Source organism: Mastigoproctus giganteus, chromosome 13 (genome assembly GCF_048544385.1).
Source record: "Mastigoproctus giganteus isolate SK-2022 chromosome 13, ASM4854438v1, whole genome shotgun sequence".
In the NCBI taxonomy this organism is placed as follows: Eukaryota; Metazoa; Arthropoda; class Arachnida; order Uropygi; family Thelyphonidae; genus Mastigoproctus; species Mastigoproctus giganteus.
Genome location: NC_143587.1, coordinates 46,138,347 through 46,158,527, shown reverse-complemented (window position 1 = coordinate 46,158,527; position 20,181 = coordinate 46,138,347). Strand labels below are relative to the sequence as shown.

The following is a 20,181-nucleotide window of genomic DNA, read 5'->3' as shown; positions in this document are numbered from 1 at the left end:
AGAAATGAGAGAAAAACAAAAATTTAGGTGTCATACAAGTCACAGAAATTTAAAATATTTCTATGGAATAAGGTATGGAAGCTTAACACTGATCATTTTTCAGTAGGCTGCCTTGGACCCCCACACGGACCAAATGATCCACAAGCCAAAAACAACTAGGTCTACCCATTCCTGATTTGCATTATGGTTGCCCTCTGCTCCCCAATTGTCATCTAATGTGCTATCTGAGAAATAAATGCAGGAACTACTATTCATATTTTCAGTTTAGAGATGGTGACTTTTGATACGAGGACTGGTACGAACGTAATGCCTCCTAACTTTTTGCTTTTAAATGTGGTGCTGTAGATCATTTCTCATGTCAATGAGTGGTCAGTAGAGGTCTAGTTTCACCATACTGAGGGCGCTATGATCAGTCTCGTGAGTGCAGACATGGTTAGTTCAAAACAGTGGATGTTACAGATATAGGTATCAAAGCAAAGAGTGGTGCCTATTGAAATCCATACACATCTCAAAAATCTGGGCCCACCATTATGACCCTGAAATGAAGAGACAGGCTGTGGAGTGGCACAATAAAAATTCACCGTGCAACAAGTTCAAAAGACAGCCTTCTGTCAGTAAAGTCGTGGTGACAGTGTTTTGGGACAAAGATGGGGTCTTGCTTGTGGACTTCTTGGAACGTGGCACCAAAATCAACTCAGATTGATATGTGGAAACATTGAAAAGGTTGAAAGTTCACATACGTAGGGTTCAACTGGACAAAAACCTTAATGAGCAGTGTTCTCCCCAGAAAATTTTGCCAACCGGGTGGGGAAGTGCAATACTACAATATTTTCTGTTATTTATAAATGTGACTTAAGTGAACCAGAGTGAAAATTAATTGCATAATTTAACATTACATGCTCCTGTCATATTGACCTCAATCGCATAGTATGTTCAAATTAATATTGATACAGATCAATGGGCAGACCACATGGTACCACAAGAATAACTTAAATTTTAGATGGGTAGTCAGTTAAATTCACTAGACAGTGTACCCATTTGATAGGTTCTGGGGAGAACACTAATGAGGTTCTTCTCCATGACAATGCACAACCCCACACCAGTCTGCACACAATGGAGGCCACTGCAAAACTTGGACGTACTGTTCTTCCTCATTCCTCCCATAGTCTGGATCTTGCACCTTCCTACTATTGCCTCTTCAGCCCGCTGAAGGATACACTCCATGGAAACCCATTTTGCAGACTACGACCAGCTCAAATCAACAACCCCCTGGATTGCTATTAGTTTGGCGGAAAATATACTGAATTCACGTGACAACTGATGGGCTAATGTGATGTTTGGAAAAACTGCGGCAATTCCAACATAGGCCTCATTCTTTGATCCATCAGTATGTACTATGGCAAAGTTGGGAAACTAGTCCACTATTGCATGGTATAGTTGCAAGAAGTTTTCTCTATGTAATGTAGATTTATTCCATTCATGTAGACGTAAGTCACATGAAGGTGGAGTGATGTTTCAAGGAGCAAGAGAGAATGGGAGGGCATACATTACATTGTCTAAGTTTAGTTCTTCTAAGAAGTGTTTTATTTTCATACCCAAAGAACGGTTAGCATTAGGGCAGTTTTGATATAACCTGATGTGAAAAATATCTGCCGATTTGTATGTTCTGGCATAGATTTAATTTTATATGCATAGCATAGTATCAGTTGTCATCTGATTGAGAGAGGGGGTTCATATGCTTCAGCATGTAAACTATGTATTGGAGACTGGCAATATGCTCCTAAGGCAATGCGTATTCCACTATGATGGATAGTGGTCAAGCTAGCAAAGGGCACTAGGTCTTGCTGAACTTGGTGCTCCGTAGTCAAGTTTCGATCTTATTAAGGCTCTATATAACCGTAATAAAGGCAATCTGCTCCCCACTTAGTTGCAGAGAGAACCAGGATGATATTTAGTTTTTGTTGACATGTTCTTAGTCTTTTGATATGCTCTAGGAAGGTGAGTTTATAGTCTAAAATGATTCCTAAGAACCATATGCTGGGATGGACTGCTATTAGTTGGTGATTCTGTTGTAGTTCCAGATTGGGGTGGAGCTTGCATTGGCAGCAAAAATGGATACAAACTGTTTTTTGCGGACAGAGTTGAAATCCATTAGTCTGTGCCCACAAACAGATCTTAGTTATTGCCCCTTGCAACAGTCACTCAACAGTATTCATGTTTTTTGCATGACACCATGACACCAAATAATAAGGTTGTCTACAAACAGTACTTTATCAACAGTGTTTGGAAGTTGTTCGGCAATGGTGTTTATTGCAATTATAAAAAGTGAAGCACTAAGTACAGAGTGCTTGAGGAACTCCTTGTGAAAATACTTGACAGTAAGGTTTTAAATCGGACCTGGAATGTACGCTTGTATAGGAAGTTCTGCATTAAAATCTGGAGACGACTCCAACTTTAGCCAGAAGGTAGTCAACTGCTGGAACAAACTTCCATCTGTCGTTGTGGAAGACGACAACTTAAATAAATTCAAGAAAGAACTGGACAAACTTTTGGAGCAAATGGATAAAAAAAAAAAAAACTTGAAATGGGAAGGCTTTTTTTTTTGGCTGATTCTGTATAGTTGTGCTTTCTTGCATCATATGCCTCTACTAATGCTAATATAGGAAAGTCTACTCCAGTAATTAAGTTTTCTGATTTTTGTGTGTCAGTATTTATTTGTTCTAATAATTATGATCTTGCCCCAATAGCACAAACTCAAACCATACAATTCATGTACTAAAGTTGTGTATCTTGAATATATGCCTAACATAAAAATATTCCAAAATTAACAAGTACTTTGAGAGATACAAGGCCTTTAAACCCAAAAGTTATTTTATAAATATCCTGTACTTTAAATATACCCCTGATTTGACCAAGGTTGGCTTTTCTTTTGATATCCTAATTTGACTAACACTGGCTTTTTTTTTTTTTTTTTTTTTAAATGCAAACACATTGTGTTATTGGCAACAGCAGGCACATGGTCTTGAGACTTTTACTGAGTGTTTCCATGTTCTATAACAAAATGTCTGAATAAATCAATTTTATTTACTGCATGCATCCTTAATAAGGAATAATAATCAAAATCTGCTTTTTAACTACAATATACGCAGAATCTATATATTGTTTAGCAACCTTAAATTCATATAAACATGCACTGTGTGTGTGTACACACACAGTGCATGTTTATATGAATTCCTGAGGTCAATGAAGATCCCTCTCCCAGAGAAATGGTAATTCCTAAGGAAATCTCACAATGAAGCATACTTTATAGCATGCAAAATTCTAATACTTTGAACTGAAAAGCAGTTAAAACTATTTAATTTTTCAATTTCATGATTCAATTTTAAACAATATCAACAATCTTGACTTTAAATAGCAGTTGGTTTGTGAGACTGTAGCTGACTAAAAGTTAAATGCTAGGCTTTCATATTTTCAATATACTCCTATTGAATTTGAAATTGTCAATAGTAGCATTTCTGAGGGAAAACACAAAAATGTATTTAAAATGTGTTTTCCACAGAGCATAGGTGGACTGAAATTAAACTATTTGGAAGTAGCTAGTTAATTACTTTATTCCATGCTCTTACATGGAATAAGGGTATAAAATAGTGTTCATCTATCTACTTCCAATAGTTGAATTCCAAATATTTATTATACTCTTCCCATGCTAATTTATTCTTCAAATTTTTAATAATAAAAATGTGTGCTTTTGAGTTGTCAAGAAAAAATCCTATTACAATGTTGTGCCTATGTAGACAATTTATTATTACAAGTTTGCCTAATGAAAGCATCTTTTTGAGTCATTTAATATGGATATCAAAGAATAGTGACATTCTTTGAATGCATGGCATTTGAAAATTTAAATAATGTACATTAGTTAAATTATTTAACTAATTAAGCTATTCTAAGCTAACTCACCACAATTTAATTCATCTGTTCTATCATTGCAGTCAGCATAACCATTACATCTTCTGTTTTCATCAATGCAATTTGAGTTATCACAGAGAAACTGCCCAGAAGGACAAACTGTTGGTGCTATAAACAAAAGTTTATATTATTTCAAACAGAAAATATTAAGTGTAATCAAGAGAATTAAATTCACTCTGAATAATGCATAAAATATTTGTGGAATAGGTAACCAAGAGTAAGGTCTACAAAATATCAAAATGTATTAAACAGAGATAGGACAAGGCATTTCTAACCTGGTCTAAAGCAAATAATTTCTGCACCTTAGGAAGTGCACCTTAAGTTCTAAAGTCATTATATGAACTTGCTCCCTTCCAACCTTGAGTGAGAACCTCAGTCAACATCCTTGTCCCAGCTCTGGGATAAAAAAGAATATATCATAGGAAGATAAATTAGTATGCCTAATCTGTAGGCTTGAAGCTCAAATCTCTGGGAACATTCAGTCGATATTGTAAAATAACCAATATAATGATCTCAGAAAGGCATTGGTTAGAAAATGCTATATTAAAGGAGGAGAATACGGCACAAGAGGATGGTAATATGTATTCAATTATAATTAAAGAGGCTGCATGTAAGTTACATCAAACCATTGGGAATATTAATGAGAGAGTCATTTGAATCTGGAAAGATCCCTTGGACTGGAGAAGAGCTAATGTCTCTCCATTCCACAAAAGTGGTGGCTAAAAAGGAGTTGGGTAATTATAGGCTAGTGAGTTTGACTTCTGTGGTAGGGAAGATCATGGGGCCCACAGTTAAGGATTCAAAGTCACGATCACCTCAACAAGAATGGTACCTTGAATAGATCTCAGCATGGGTTCAATAAAGGGAGGTCATAACCTCCCTTTATTGAACCCATGACCAAGCTGGTAAATAACTATGATGCAGTTATTAAACAGTTAGTGCAGGTAACAATTTTGATATTATATATTTGGACCTTAGTAAAGGCCTCTGTAGCTAAGTGGTCAAGAGCGGGAGTGCAGTAGTACCCGCTCTTTGTATAAACCAGGGTTCAAGTCCCCAACTGCTAAATACAGTCAATCTGCCAACCTGCACTGGACCGGCATGGCAGATTATGGTCCATTTTCCTCAACATGAATTGTTGAGAAGGCTCCCATCCTGCAGTGGATTGCTAATGGCTGTGTTTACCTTAACTTACTTTAAAGGTTCTGATACTATCCCTCAAAAGGCTGCTATATAAAGTAGAAGAAATTAGAGTTACCAGATTACAGGTTCACTAAAAGATAGGAGACAGAATTATAATATATACAGTTCTCATGGTGAACCAATGTAACAAGTGGAGTCTATTTCTCATTTTCATAAATGATACTGACAAGGGTATAGAAGGAAATCTGTCAAAGTTTGAGAGATCTGATAATTTGAATAGGCAAGATGGCTAACAACTAAAGCATGACCATATTGTTTAAAAAGACTTGGATTGGTTGCTCAAATGGCCTGAAATGTGGCAAGTTTAATGCTTCTAAGTATAAGGTTTTGCACCCGAGAAACAGAAACCCAGGAGTTATTTATAAGCTGGAGGGAAGAGTTAAAAAAACCAAAAAAACTTGGAGACCATGATTCGATCAGACAATTGTCTATACTTGTAAACAAGCAGCTAGGAAGGTACATAGTGTCCTCCATGAGTTACATGACCTTTGCTAGTAGGGAGAAGGATATCATTATCCTTCTATACAAGACAATGGTTGCACCATATTTGGAATATTATATTGAGATCAGGAGACTGCACCTAAAAAAAAAAAAAAAAAAAAAAGAACTTTTGAAGAGGGTTCAAAGAAGGGAAACATGCAAATCAGTGCACATATGAAGAATAGCTTAGAAGGTGTAAACTGCAAATTGTAACAGCTATACAACTAAGGCAGTGGCATAGCCAGAATTTGTCAGCAGGTACATTCACAAAAAAAAAAAAAGTGCCAATTGCCTAATGCTAAAAAGTGCCACAATACCAGATTTCGGCATCGAGAGGGGGTGTACAATGTACCTGCTGACCCTACCCTGGCTGCCACTGATCTAAGGGGAGATCTGACTGAGGTACATAAGGTGTTGAAGGTCTATTCTCTTTACAGGCAAGACAAGAATAAGTAACACTGCAACACCAGGGTACCTGCCCACCCACTGATAAGGAGCCAATAAGCTCCAAAATGGTGCTATATGGGTGATGGTATCTGCTGAGAATAAGTAACAATAGTCTTCTGCTATGGTGAAGCATTACTTATTCAAGGTAGTGCAATATCAGGACAATCGTTGTGAAGGTATTCCACAATGAGATATATTTAATGATGCCAATTTATAACTACTTAAAAGTAGTTGGCTATGAACTGAAATGATGCAATTGCACTAACTTGCACATTAGTTAAACTCTTTACATAATCTGAGGCTTTAGCCCTAAACTATACCATAATACTAAACATTTAACTGGAACTTTCAAACCACAATATGAATAGCAAGATAAATATGGAGTCAATTTTAATTCCCAAACTTTCTTTGATCACAAATCACCTATCACATTTAAAATTATTTGCTTGTATGCTACAGAAAATTAACATTTACAGCTGAAATTAGGAACACACAACTTAGGAATCTGCAGATTTTAAAGCAAAGTATCTATTATTAAAAAAAATAAACTCAAAACTTGTTTCATGAACCAATCCGTTAGCGCCTCAAACTCTGGTCTTCTTAGAAAACCATAGTTTGGTAATGAAAATGGAGAGGCAGAAATCTATATATTTAAAACATCCTTTCCCTAGTGGGGAGGGGATGTTTAAAATTTCATATACTTATAGGTTTCACAAAGTCGCATATACACTGAGTGATAACTGAATTATGACCACCTACCTAATACTTCGTAGGTCCTTTTTCCCTCAGTACAGTAGCTATCTGACGTGGCATTGATTCAACAGGAGGTATGGCCAACCAAGCTGTGTTTAATGTGGTCAGCAATAGTGTGGAGGTGATTGGTGTATCCAGACACCTGATATGCTTTTCCATAGTGTCCCACAAGTGCTCTATGGGATTGATATTGAGGGAGTTCAGAGGCCAATTGATATGCTGGAAGTCAGAACTGTGTTCCTTAAACCATTCCTGCACAACAAGTACCCAATGGCTTGGCACATTGTCATCTTGGAAGACACCATCACCATTTGGGAAAAAGTGTAACATAGCAGGGTGTATACAGTCAGCAAGCAGTTGATGATAGCGGTGACCACTGATACGTTGTTCCACATGCACCAGAGGTCCAAGTTCCTGCCAGTGAAACATGCCCCACACCATACAACCGTCTCCACTGGCCTGCACTTTTGATACCATGCATGATGGATCAAGAGCCTCGTGTTGTTGATGCCAAATCTATACACGGTATGGAGTAAATAACATGAATCATCTGACCAGCACACATCCTTCCAGTCTTCTAAGGTCCAACTTGAATGCTCTTTGCACCAGGCAAGTCTTATGCTAATGAGAGGTTAGGAGAGGATGCTGTAGGGTTCATCTGCTGGTATAGCCCATATGCGTGATGCATGTATGGGTTATACATACTTGCAACACATGGTCATGCCAGATATTATTCCGGGTTGGCCATGTTGTATTAAGTAAACTCATCGACAGTACTGTGCCTGTTTGAGTCGTCGGACCCGGCGCTCACCTCTAACTCAACCTTTCGCTGACCTTTGCAATTTTGCCATCGGGTCGATGTTTGACCATTTTAACACCAGTCCTGGTACACTTTGGTTACAGCGGCTCTAACACCCCACCAGTTCAGCCGTTTGGGAAATCAAGGCACCAGCTCGTCAAGCACCCACAATCTATCCTTTATCAAAGTCCGATAAATCCTTCCTTTTACCCATCATGCTTGGAATTTTACTACCTACTGAACCACTGACACCTTATCTATGCCACGTTGGTCAACTAACTCTGCGCTTACATACCTCTCATGGTCAATGGGTCACATTCAGTTTTCATAGGGGTGTGTCATAATTCAGTGATCACTCAGTGTATTTATCAAATAATACTTTGCAAGTTGCATCAATCTTTGGCTTAAATTACAGCCTTTACTAGAATTGCAGCAGACAAAAGCTGCACTCTATCAAAATTAAATTTCATAATCTGTAAAAATGCCCAAGGAAATAAGAGAAAAATACATGAACAACCTAATTGTTTTAATTATTTATAAAAAATTTTATTGTAACTGTAGCACATTTTTCTCTTCTGGTTTTACCTCAGTTTTTAAAATTTGATTTTGGAATTGTTGTTGTTTTTAGGAGCATTAGCAACTAAGGCCATATTGCTCCGAGAATATGCAGTGGTCATTCCCTGACCTTTCCGCATCCTCCATATTTGGTGGCAACAGGATCGAACCCCGGTCTAATCAAGAAGCGTGTGTTACACACTGCTGCTCCTTCCCACCTGGCTACGGAGGCGCCTTGATTTTGGAAGAAAAAAATTAGTAAAATCTAGCAAAACACCAAATGTTAAAGCCCAACATGTGAATAATAAAATGATTTTAATTGTTGTAGAACAAAGAAGAGTAAAGCAATTCCAACAGCACAAAGGGTACACTACATGAGCACTTAAAACATTGCATTCAAAGGGCCTTCAAATGCTCCATTTTACAGGTTAAAAAAAAAAGGAAACATAAATGTCATAAAAAATAAAAAGAAATGCAAACTACATGGGCATTACAAACTCTGCATTGGACAACATTAGCTGGTGCTCAATGCTTGCGTAAATACCAGCTCTACACTACACTTGACGTCTCTATTGCTAGTGGAGAAATTCTCCCATGCACCTTTAGTTTGGTTGTTATATTTTTGTGAGTACAAATGTTTGACACAGAAAAGTTTGTGAGGTGGAAAAGGGGTCTCCCTTGTACAATATGTCATCAAAAGACTACTGCAATAAAGAAAGAAATAAAGGCAAAAGTGTTGGATATAAATTGGAAAAGAATGTTTCTGAACTGGGATGAACTATCTAATGACGAGAAGAATCAGAAAGGCAAGTTCTGAACCTTTTATTGTAAATATCACTTCTATTTTAGTAATGTTTCATCAGTTAATGAAATACAAGTTTGTTCACTTGTATAGACAATTTATTGTTAGATTCTTCTGGTTACCTGGGTACAAAATCACGAATGTATATAATTTAAGTTAATAAAGAACCTTATTATTATTAAATAAAATCAAAACAGTAATCAGAAAACTTCAGAGGAATATCCACTGCAACAACAGAATTAATGTCTGCGTTAACAAAAAAGAATCATGTGCAATCTTTTTTCCTCCAAAATGAATTGTGAACTTTTTGTTCCAAACAACTTGTCATTTCTGTATTTGAAATAATTTTAACATTCTCTTGCTCTAATTAAAATTAGTAGTTCATCAAAACTCTGCATAGACATTCTGTAAAATAAAAAACTTCCCACAAGTTTGAAATATAAAACTATCCTGTTTTTAACCTATTTGAATTTGCTGGGTGAATCCACCATTGTTGTTTTCTCTTTCTACTCTCAATCAACTGTATACATAAATGTACAATACAGCAACTTGGACTATGTCCATTTTGAAACTGAGAATAGAAAAAGTGAGTCAATGGTGGTATCCAATGCAACATTAGAAACATACCTAGTTTGATGCTATCTGATGTCAAGAATGCTACATGTAGTTTGCTATTTTGGAGGTGTAATAGTAATAATAGAGGCATGTGATGCAAGAAAGTAAGCATGAGCTTATGTAGCATCAGCCAAATAAAAAAAAAAAAAAATTCATACAACCATTCCCTATAAAAGGTTGCCAAGTTCTTCCTTGAATTTATTTAAGCTATCAACCTCCACAACAACAGAAGTAAGTTTATTCTGGCAATTAACCACCCACTGGCTAAAGGCAAATTTCCACACATCTATTCTACAGCTGTCTTTCCTCAATTTGAATTTATGCCTCTCTTAGGTTTGTAATCTGAGCAAGCAGAAGAATTCCATCAGAATTCAGCATGCTCAACCCATTCAAAGCCTTATACAGCTCAATCAGATCACCTTGCAGGTGCCTAGTCTCCAGCCACTGAAAGTTGCAGAACTTGAGCCTCTCTTGGTAAGAGGACCCCCTTTGTTCCCCTCACCAATCTTGTTGCCCTTCTCTGTACATTCAAGCAAATCTACACCCTTCCTAAAATGAGACCTCCAGACATGTATGCAGTGGTGTGAACTCAAGGTGTTCACAAGGTGGTGTGAACACCTTGAGTACTGCATACTCAAGGTGTTCACACCACCAGCTGACACTTGTGCAGTATAAGGCCTAACTCTCCAGCTTATATTAGTCCATTCTGCAGTTTGCACTTCTATAATAAAAACTAATTTTCAAACTCCACAAATTAACTATGGTCTTAACTATGCTTAAAAAGAATGCATCTGACTGCTGCTTTTTCTTAGTATACCTCCAAAACAGTTTAAAGATTTTAAAATCTAAAAGTAACATATGCTATTATATTATATGGAGTAGATAACAATATAAAATCAAAGTGAGCCAAAGTAATTGATTCACTTTAGTTTTAATATCTACTGTATACATATTTATAGAGCAGAGTATTTATTTTTTTACTGATGTATTCCTTACAACTTTCTTAAATATTGTACTCCATGCTATACCATGAAATTCGTGACTTGAAATGTAAACAAGACAATTTCCTTATATTACCGATGATTGAAGAATTACTCAGAACATAATTAACAACAGACCAGTTTATTGTGTGTGCATTGAATAGAATAACAAGAACGTAGAAATAAGATAAAAAAAATGGAGGTCTAGTGTAGTCAAAAGGCATCAAAGCTAATTTAATCAAAGCATTAAACCTAAGCAGAGTATGGACAATAAGGTGATAAAAAATTAAGGAAAGAAAGTGAGGGAGATAGAGTGAAGATAACTAATAAAATAAGAATGTTGCCCTATAACTTACAAAACTGGCCTCTGATTAGGTGTCAATGGCCAGAAATGCAAGCAAAATAACATGTCTTCATTTCTGATGTTAACCACAAGCCAAAAAGTAAAAAAACAAACAAAATGTTTTTATTTATGTATTTTACCTTTTGTGTTTATAAGTTTTGTTGTAGGTTTTGTAAGTTGTATGGTGGCAACATCCTTGTTTTAACATTGTAACAAAAATAAATTATAAAATCAATTTTATAATTATTTATTTCTTATAATGCATGCCTTTACTCTATTCCCTTCACTTCCCTTAATTTTGTTTATCATTTTATATATATACACACACACTAAAACTAATTTTTCAATAAAGACAATTTCATATACTAGCATATGCCCTGAAAGCAACTTTTACATACCCCACAGGGGTATTGTGTTGCCAGGTGAATATCACTTACAGAGTATACACTATATATGTTGCCTTACTATTAAATCCAAATAACTGCATATTTTCAGGATCAGCTACAAATAACTTTTATTTAGAGGAAAACTAATAACATGCTGAAACCTTTAGACTTTATGACAGGCTCTAGTCTCTGAAACACACCACCAGTTTTCAAAACTAATGGTCCAGAACAAACCACAAAATATAGCCCTAGACCATCATGCTGCCTCTGCAAAACTTTACTGTTGGGACAATACAGAACAGCAGGTAGCTTTCTGTGAGCATCAGCCACACCCAGGCATGACCATCTGACTGGTAGACCTGTACTTTCCATTGGTTTACGGTCCAAGAACAGTAGGCCATAGACCAAGCTAGATGGCATCTAGTATTAGTCACGGTGATTAATAGCTTGTGGATGGCCAAACGACCATGGTAACCCACACATGCAGCATCCCATGCACTATATTGGGATGCTGCATGTGTCCCAATTGTTTCAGTGAAGGCCTGTGTGTGCTGTAACAACATCAACTTGCATTCAGAATTGACAATTCTTTTCATGTTCTGTTAGCTTTGGAGGTTTCCAGGTCATTTCATGGCAGTTTCAGCAGCTCAAACTGTTGATGCATACTGGCTTATGTAAACATTTCAGCACCAACACAGACCAGGAGAGTTTCCTTTTCATTTGTGAAAATCAAAAAGTGATGGTGTAAACAACTCAAGTGGCAATAACAAAGAACACATTAATTTTGCAAGTTCCACTCTCTGCTATTCTTAGCAGTGTGAGCCTTAGAAATGCATTTGTCTTCCCATAGCAGCAATGCCACACTCAAAGAAGGGAAGGTCAAACGAAAACTAATGGGCATGCTACAATGATGTTATTTAAAAAAATAAAATTGAAATATACATTTTCAATACAAAATGGGTTGCTCACAGTTAACATTCATAATAGATTGAAAATGTAGGGTGGCATAAAAAAAAAAAGTGAACAATTTTGAATTATTACTTTTTGATTAAAGGTTTTAAAAACTTAGCACTTGGGGAAATACACTTCCCTAGTGTAACAGCAATTGTGCACCCATTGCATAGTTAAATTTATTTCTTCCACTGGAATCCCCACAGCTCTATTTTTAAATATACCACTTTGTCCCTTTTATCTTATATTTGGCATTTAGTTGTTTATTACTGCCACACTTTTGTTGTCTATGATGAAAGTGAAATCTTCTGTTCTAAAACTATTTAGTATTAGTGGTGACAAATAACAAGGAAGCAAGTATACACAAAAAAAAATAAATAAATATTGACAAATTACATTAGACAAATTATTTGTCTAATACTTCCTTAAATTTATTCAACCTACCCACTTCCACAACACCAACTGAAAGCTTATTCCAACAATCAATCACTGATTGAAAGCAAAATTGTCACTATTCCACAACTATCCTTCTTTCAATTTAAATTTGTCCCCTTATGTATATCATCTGAGAAAAATGACATAAGGGGACATATCTGATGCTTTAATTTTGCTGGTGCCACTTTCTGTGAATTGGGTAAACATTTAGTTTACTCAATTCATTTAAAGCTTTAAACACTTCAATCAGGTCTCCTCACAGGTACCTAGTTTTCAGGCATTGCAATTTGCAAAACTGAAGTCTATTTTGGTAAGAGCACCCTTTTGTGTGCCTGACTAATTTTGTTGTTCTTCTCTATACTTGTTAGAACAGATCCATATCCTACCTAAAATGAAGGTTCCAAACCTATGTGCAGTACTCAAGATCAGTCTAATCAATTTTTTTTTATACAATAGTTCACATGTCAGTGACTATCTTGCTGCCTCTACTCTGCCAGATAGTAACTGGAGGGAGTCCAAGTAGTGTGTATGCAGCAGGGATTGCTGAGGCCACATTATGTCAAGGAGCTGGGTGTATTTTTAACATGTGTACACCATATCCAAAAATTTAATACTTCATACAGCATTGTCCTCCCTAACTTTTCTTACTACTGAATCTGCAAAAAAGATTCAAACCCATCAAACACTTCCTCATTCATTTCACAAATATACATGGTCTCAGTTCTAATCTCAATGAGATCCATTTCAACTTAGTCTGCCAACCCCCCATGTACTTTATCTGACAGAATCCCAGTTATCTGTTGATTCAACCACTGCTCACAGTTGTCCAAATTATTTCAAAATATTTCTTTTCATTTCAAAAGTGGTAATTATGCATGTCTGCTCTGATATTTAATGTTGGAGACTTAGTACTTTGGAATTTTCTCTTTTCAGTCTTCTCTAGTTTAAAGTCTCTACCACATTCTGACAAATTCATCTGTTGCCTCTATCATTCTCCCAACTCCACTAATCATGTGGAACACTGATTTCCTCTCTGAAACTTAACTTTCTTCCGTCAAACTTTCCTAACAGCGAGGTGATTTTAATGTATACAATTGCAACTTGCTTCTGTTTCCTAGTCACACAGCCCCAGCTGGTAGAGATGTTGATGCTTTTGCAATTACTAATGATCTCACACAGAATGTTCATTTACCAACCAAAATACCAGACAATCCTAACCACACAGTCAACACACGATCCTTTTCTCACAAACAACCCTTCTAAGTACACTGTCAAGGTGAATGGTCCTGTAGGCACCTCAGATCACAATTTGTTTGTCTCTTCTGCAATGGAGCTTTCTCTCAGGGCCATTCTCAGCCTCATGTTGTTTGGGATTACAAGAATGCAAAATGGAATGATCTACAAGATTTTTTTTCTTGGTCAGATTACTGTTTCAAATCTTCTGATGTCAACATTTGCTCAAAATTGTGTCAGTGAAATTATATCTTGAAGGGATGAAATCCTTTATTCCACACTCCACCTTAAAATTTTGCCCCTTATCTAAACCTTGGTTTCCAATAAATGTGCCAAGGCTGTTCAAGATAAGAATGTTGAAAATCAAAATTGGCTTCTATCCAAATTCCTCCAATAACCAAATTCTCCAGGTTCATTTTCTGTTTACACCAAAGCTAGCAATAATTATCAAGCATTCTGGTATACTTGCCAAGGGTATTGGCCACAACTTCTGGCAATTTCTATTCTCACCTCTGTCAATACTGTATGGTTCCAGTGCCACCTTAACTAAAGAAAGCCAACTGCTAGCATCCTACTTTTTCTTTTGAACTCATTGATGATTTTGGTAAACCATCTCCTACTATTCCCAGTACACTCCATTCAATGCCTCCCATGGTCTTCTGTCAGAAGAATTTTGAACAGTCCTGATGTTAAGAAAGCACCAGGTCCTGATGGTATTTCTCCACTTGTTCTCAAAACCTATGCTCCTGAATTTACTCTTTCTAATTCCACTGGTGTTTTTCCTTTTGTTGAAAATTTATTCATATCCAGCCCATTCCTAAAAGGGATGACAAATCCCTCCCATCTAATTATCGTCCCATTGCACTTCTACTCTTTTTAAAGTAATGGAGAAATCAATTAACAGCCAACTCTTGCACTATCTAGAAACCTTTGATCTGATCAACAATCATCAATAAGGATTCAGTCATAGTTGATACGGGGTTATATTCTAGCTTATGTTACCCATCTATGGACAAATTCAATGGAAACGTTTTGTGAAATCAAGCAGTTGCTCTTGACACTTCAAAGACTTGATCATTTACATTTCCATAAAGGAAATAAGCTTCAATCATGGTTTGCCAACTATATTTTGTAATAGAGTATCCAGTTTTCTCTGACCACTCACTGCAGGTGATAGTAGATGGTTCTCTGTAACTTCTCTGCTAATGCTGGCATTCCCTAAGGTTCAGTTCTTTCTCCCACTCTTTTCCCCCTTGTAATAACCTTCTTCCATTGACTGGAAATCCTATCCATAGTTTTGCTGATGACAGCACACTGCATTCCATCTTCCAGCTTGACAAACCTTGCCCTGCACAAACAGCTTCAATTTCTTGAATATCCATTACCAATTCCTTAAATACTGATCTCCAGGTAATTCTCCAGTGGGGCAAAGATAACTTAGTTGATTCCAATCCCTATAAAACTCAATCCTGTCTTGTACCTAGCAGAAAGGATCCTTCTACTCCTATGCTAATCTTTAATGACACTGATTTCTAGACAAGGTCACATACCTGTATTGAGGATTACCCTGACATCTAATCTCTCTTGGCATAAGTCATCATCAGCCATTTTCAATCCAGTGCAGGATGAAGGCCTCTCCAGCAACTTTCCATTCCTTCTCTTTTGGGCAATGGCCATCCATTTACTACCCACAAACTCATGAATTTCATCTGTCCATCTCCACTGTCTTCCAGGTTTTCTTCTAGCTCCTCTTGGGTACCATTCTGTTATTTTCTTAGTCCATCTGTCATCAAGCTATGTGTCCTGCTCAAGAGACCATTTTAGTTCCTTAGTTTTGATAAGAATGTCCTTTACTTGAGTTTGCTGCCTAATCCATGTTTCTCTTCTTATCTAACAGTCTGATTCCCAATATAATTCATTCCATTCTTTGCTGTGTAGTTCTCAGCTTCTCTTCCATTCTTTTGGTGAGTGCCCAAGTTTCACTTCCATAAGTCATGGTGGGGAGTATACATTGGTTCATTATTTTACGTTTAAGACAAACTGGGATATTGCTCCTCAGTATGTGACTATATTTCCTGAATGCTATCCATCCAAAATTTATTCTTCTGTCGACTTCCAGCCATATATTATTATTATAGCTAATAATTTGTCCTAGATAAGTATATGACTCCACCTTTTCAATTACTCCTCCTTCAATTATTAAACCTCCTTTCTGTGGTATACTTCTTCATCATTACTTTTGTTTTAGCCATATTCATCTTTAGTCTGAAATCCTTACTAATTCTGCATAACTGATTAAGATTTTCCTCTAATTCTTTGGGATCATAGCTTATGACCACAATGTGATCTGCAAATCGTAAATGGTTTAGGTACTCTCCATTCACATTGACTCCTTTCTGCAACCAGTCTAATCTAAAAGCTTCCTCAAGGGCAGCAGTAAACAGCTTTGGATATTGTGTCTCCTTGTTGAACTCCTTTCTCGATTTTAAATTTCCTACTGTCTTTGTCTAGTCTAATAAAGGAGGTAGCATTCTCATATATTTTCTTCAAAATCATAATATATGGGGTATCTATGCCTTGTCTTTCCAATGCCCGAAACGTTGCCTTATGCTGTATGCAATCAAATTCCTTTTCATAATCCACAAATGACAGGCATAATGGTGTTTTATATTCATTTGCTTTCTCCATTAGCTGTGATATTATGTGAAGGTGATCCATAGTTCAGAATCATATTCTAAAGGCAGCTTGCTCTTTCAGTTGATTCTCATCAAGTATTCTTTCTAATCTGTTAGTAATGACCCTTGTGAACAACCTGTAGATGTGGGATAACAAGCTAATTGGTCTATAATTTCCAATATTTCTCCTTTCTTATGCAGTAAAACTATGATTGTATTATTCCACTCCTCAGGCATTACACCTTTTCTAATACATTTTGTGAAGAGTCTTGCCAGTTTTTTTGTCATGTCTCTTCCTCCCAATTTTAACAACTCTACAGTAACTTCATCTTCCCCCAGGGCTTTGATTCTTCAATGCATGTTCTACCTCATCAAGAAGAATATTGGGTATGTCATACGTGTCACTAATTTGTGATCCATCTTCTCCACTGCTGGCATCATTCCCTCGCTCCTTGTATAATTCTCTATAGTAGTCTTCTGCTACTTGAATTATGCCTTCTCTGTTATTTATAAGTACACCATCGCTACTCTTCAGTTTCATTTGTCTTTCTGTATTACTGCTTATGGCTGCTGATTTAAGTCCTTTGTTTTCCCTTAATGCTTGTTCTACTTTTCTGTGTTAATTCTTATGTCCTCTGAGTCTCTTTCTAATGGCTTTGCATAACTCATACTCAATTTTCTCTTTGTCAATGTTTATCTTGCTCTTCATTTGTCACCTTTGGTTCATCATAACAAGTGTTTCGTGACAATTTTTTTCTTCTTTGGATTTCTTTTTACCTATAGGTTTCTTGGCCTTTATCACTTTCAGAAAGTTGTAATATTCCTCATAGATATCTTGGTGCTGAGCAGTTTGCAGAAGCTCAAACTTGTTAAGTTCCAGTAATACTGCTTTTTCTCCTCTTCTGTTATCTCAGACCTTTGTATTATTTACTCTAATCAGTTTTTTCCTTTCTTACATCTATATCAAGTGTGCATCTTACCATTCTGTGATCACTTCCAACATTTATCTTGTTCAGGATGGTAACATCATTCACTATATATCTTCTGTTAGTAAGGATGAAGTAGATTTCATTAGTTGTCAATTCATTTGGACTCTTCCTGTTTCACCCTTTTCTTGAAAAAAGGGTTCATTTCTGACAATCATCGAGATATTGCAAATTCCACAAATCTTTCACCAATTCCAAAATTTCTTATATTTCCCCTTTCTGCACTGTTTTGTCTTTTTCCAACCTTAGCATTGAAGTTCCTCCATAATGATAGTGTAGTGGGTTTTCTCTGCTCATCTAGAAGACTCAATTTCTGTGTACATTTCTTCAACCTCTTCATCATCATGGCTCGATGTTGGTGCATAAATCATTATAACCTTTAGCTTGTACCTCTTAGAAATCCTGAGTATTAATCTTGACACCTTTGGTGATGTACTTTTGAATTCCAAATTGTTGTCTTTTTATATCTTTATGGACCAGAAAGCCTCCTTCTCTCCTTTCACTGTTTCCATTGGTGTACAGCAGATTTCCACTTGATAAACTTATAAGTAATTCATTTCTTCTTCTTGTTTCAGCCAAACCAATGATATTCCAATTCACATTTTCTAATTCCTTTTCCAGCTCTAATATCCAGTCTTCACCTATGAGCAATCTTACGTTGTAACAAGCCAAGTTCAGTTTCCGTGCATGGCAGCCTGGTCATACCCAGAGATTCTTAGCACCCTCTGCTTCCACTGTGATCCTCTCACTGCTGTAAGAGGGGGAGTGAGCTTCTGGGGACTGAGGGCCATTTGTTTCATCGTGCTGCCAGTTTTGGTCTTTTCCTCTTCACGCTGACCAGGCATCTTGAAGGGAACCACTCTACACGTTTGTTGCCACCTCAGTGACATAACAGGGTTTACCATAGAGAAGTTGTGCATGAGTGGATTTTACGGAGGCAGGCCAACCGGACTTCTCCTAAATCTTCTGTAATAGAAAGATATTGGATCCATCAGTGTTTTAGACTAAGTGTCTGATAACACACAGAATACCTGTTCCCCTCTAAGTCTTCAGCATTACTTTTCTTGCAAACAGCTGTTCAATCTGTACAAATTGCAAATCTGCCCTACCATGGAATGTTGTTTCCTCATTTGGGGCAATGCCCTCAAAACTTCTCTCTCAGGCTTCTATATTCCATTCAAGTGAGGACAGATTAATTAATGACTCATTTCTAACAGAGTCTCTCCACCACTCTGCCTCAGACATTGTCTCTGCTGCATGCCTTTTCTATAGATACTTCCATGGTCACTTCGTAGCCAGGTGGGCAGGAGGAGCAGTGCGTAGCACACGCTTCTTGATTAGACCGTCGAAGCGTAGCACACGCTTCTTGATTAGCCACCAAATACAGAGGCTGAGGAAGGTCAGGGAACGACCACCGCATATCCCCGGAGCAATATGGCCTTAGTTGCTAATGCTCCTAAAAACCAAATAACAATAACAACCATGGTCACTGTTCTTCCGAATTGACTTATATAATTCCCACTCTTCCAAAGTAGTCCGAATACATGCTGCAACCAGTCAACATCCTTTTACTATCCAACTTCAAACCCACAGAACCAACTCTTCTTCTTCCTTGTTTATTCATTCAGCTTCCCTTTTCTGGAACAACCTTCCTTCATATGCATTTCCTGAAAATTACAATCTACAGAAATTCAAGTCTAATATCAACAAGTATCTTCTCAACCTTCAACCCATATATGGTACTAAGTACTGTAGGTTCTAATACTCCTTATGTTTGGGAGTTTCATTTAAAAAAAAAAATTTTAAAAAATAGGAAAAAAAAACACCTTATTCCTGCTGGAAAAATTCCTGTAAATCATTGACAGAATCCCCATTAGCTGTCCTAGTAGTCTGTTTGCACTGCTCACAGAACTTTGTCAGACTATACAATTACCTCTAGGCCTTTTTTGTTCTCCACTGTCTTAACAGTGATGGAAGAATATATGAAAAGTGAATATTAAAAAAAATAATAATAATGACTGCTAGTGATGAAAAGTAGCAAGCCTTGTCCATGGATGAAATTTTCACCTAATAAGTCTATTTATTGGTTAGCTAGCAACCAGTTCTGTTGCTTTGTTACTCTCGAAAATTCTACTGCACAGACAGATCTCATGAATTCATCATTCTTTTGTGAAACCAGCTGAACAGATCATGAGGTTCTTTGGTTCATCTACAGGAACCAAAGATCTCTAATTTTGACTCTCAACACATGGATGGATTATGTAATCATAGAAAATTAATGATATATAAAACATACCTCGTCTTTTGGGTACATTAAAGATTCAACAGCCAACAACCTTAATTCCTTCATGAGAGTTCCTTCTAAGTACAGGCCAATGAAGTATTTATTTTGTTTCATATATTCATAACTGCAGTTTTATCTACTATTTTTATGAATAGAAAAAATTTAATCTACCAAAGATATCTTTAACATATTTGCATTCATGTAAACCTCTTAATTTTACTTGAATCCAGTTTATAAAAAAAAAAGGCATTCATATGGGACAATAAAAACCTTTACTAAAAATTACAT

At 36.6% G+C, this 20,181-nt stretch overlaps 1 protein-coding gene across 11 annotated transcripts in view; it reads right to left on the bottom strand.

The window, feature by feature from the left end:
• Nucleotides 1–20,181, bottom strand: part of trol (terribly reduced optic lobes) — a 1,731,230-nt gene that overhangs the window by 1,459,962 nt on the left and 251,087 nt on the right. For all 11 annotated transcript variants that reach the window (XM_090387691.1, XM_090387694.1, XM_090387699.1 and 8 more), the window contains one exon: nt 3,958–4,074. In XM_090387691.1, coding sequence (XP_090243817.1) covers nt 3,958–4,074 — 117 coding nt within the window. The remainder of the gene's footprint in view (nt 1–3,957; nt 4,075–20,181) is intronic.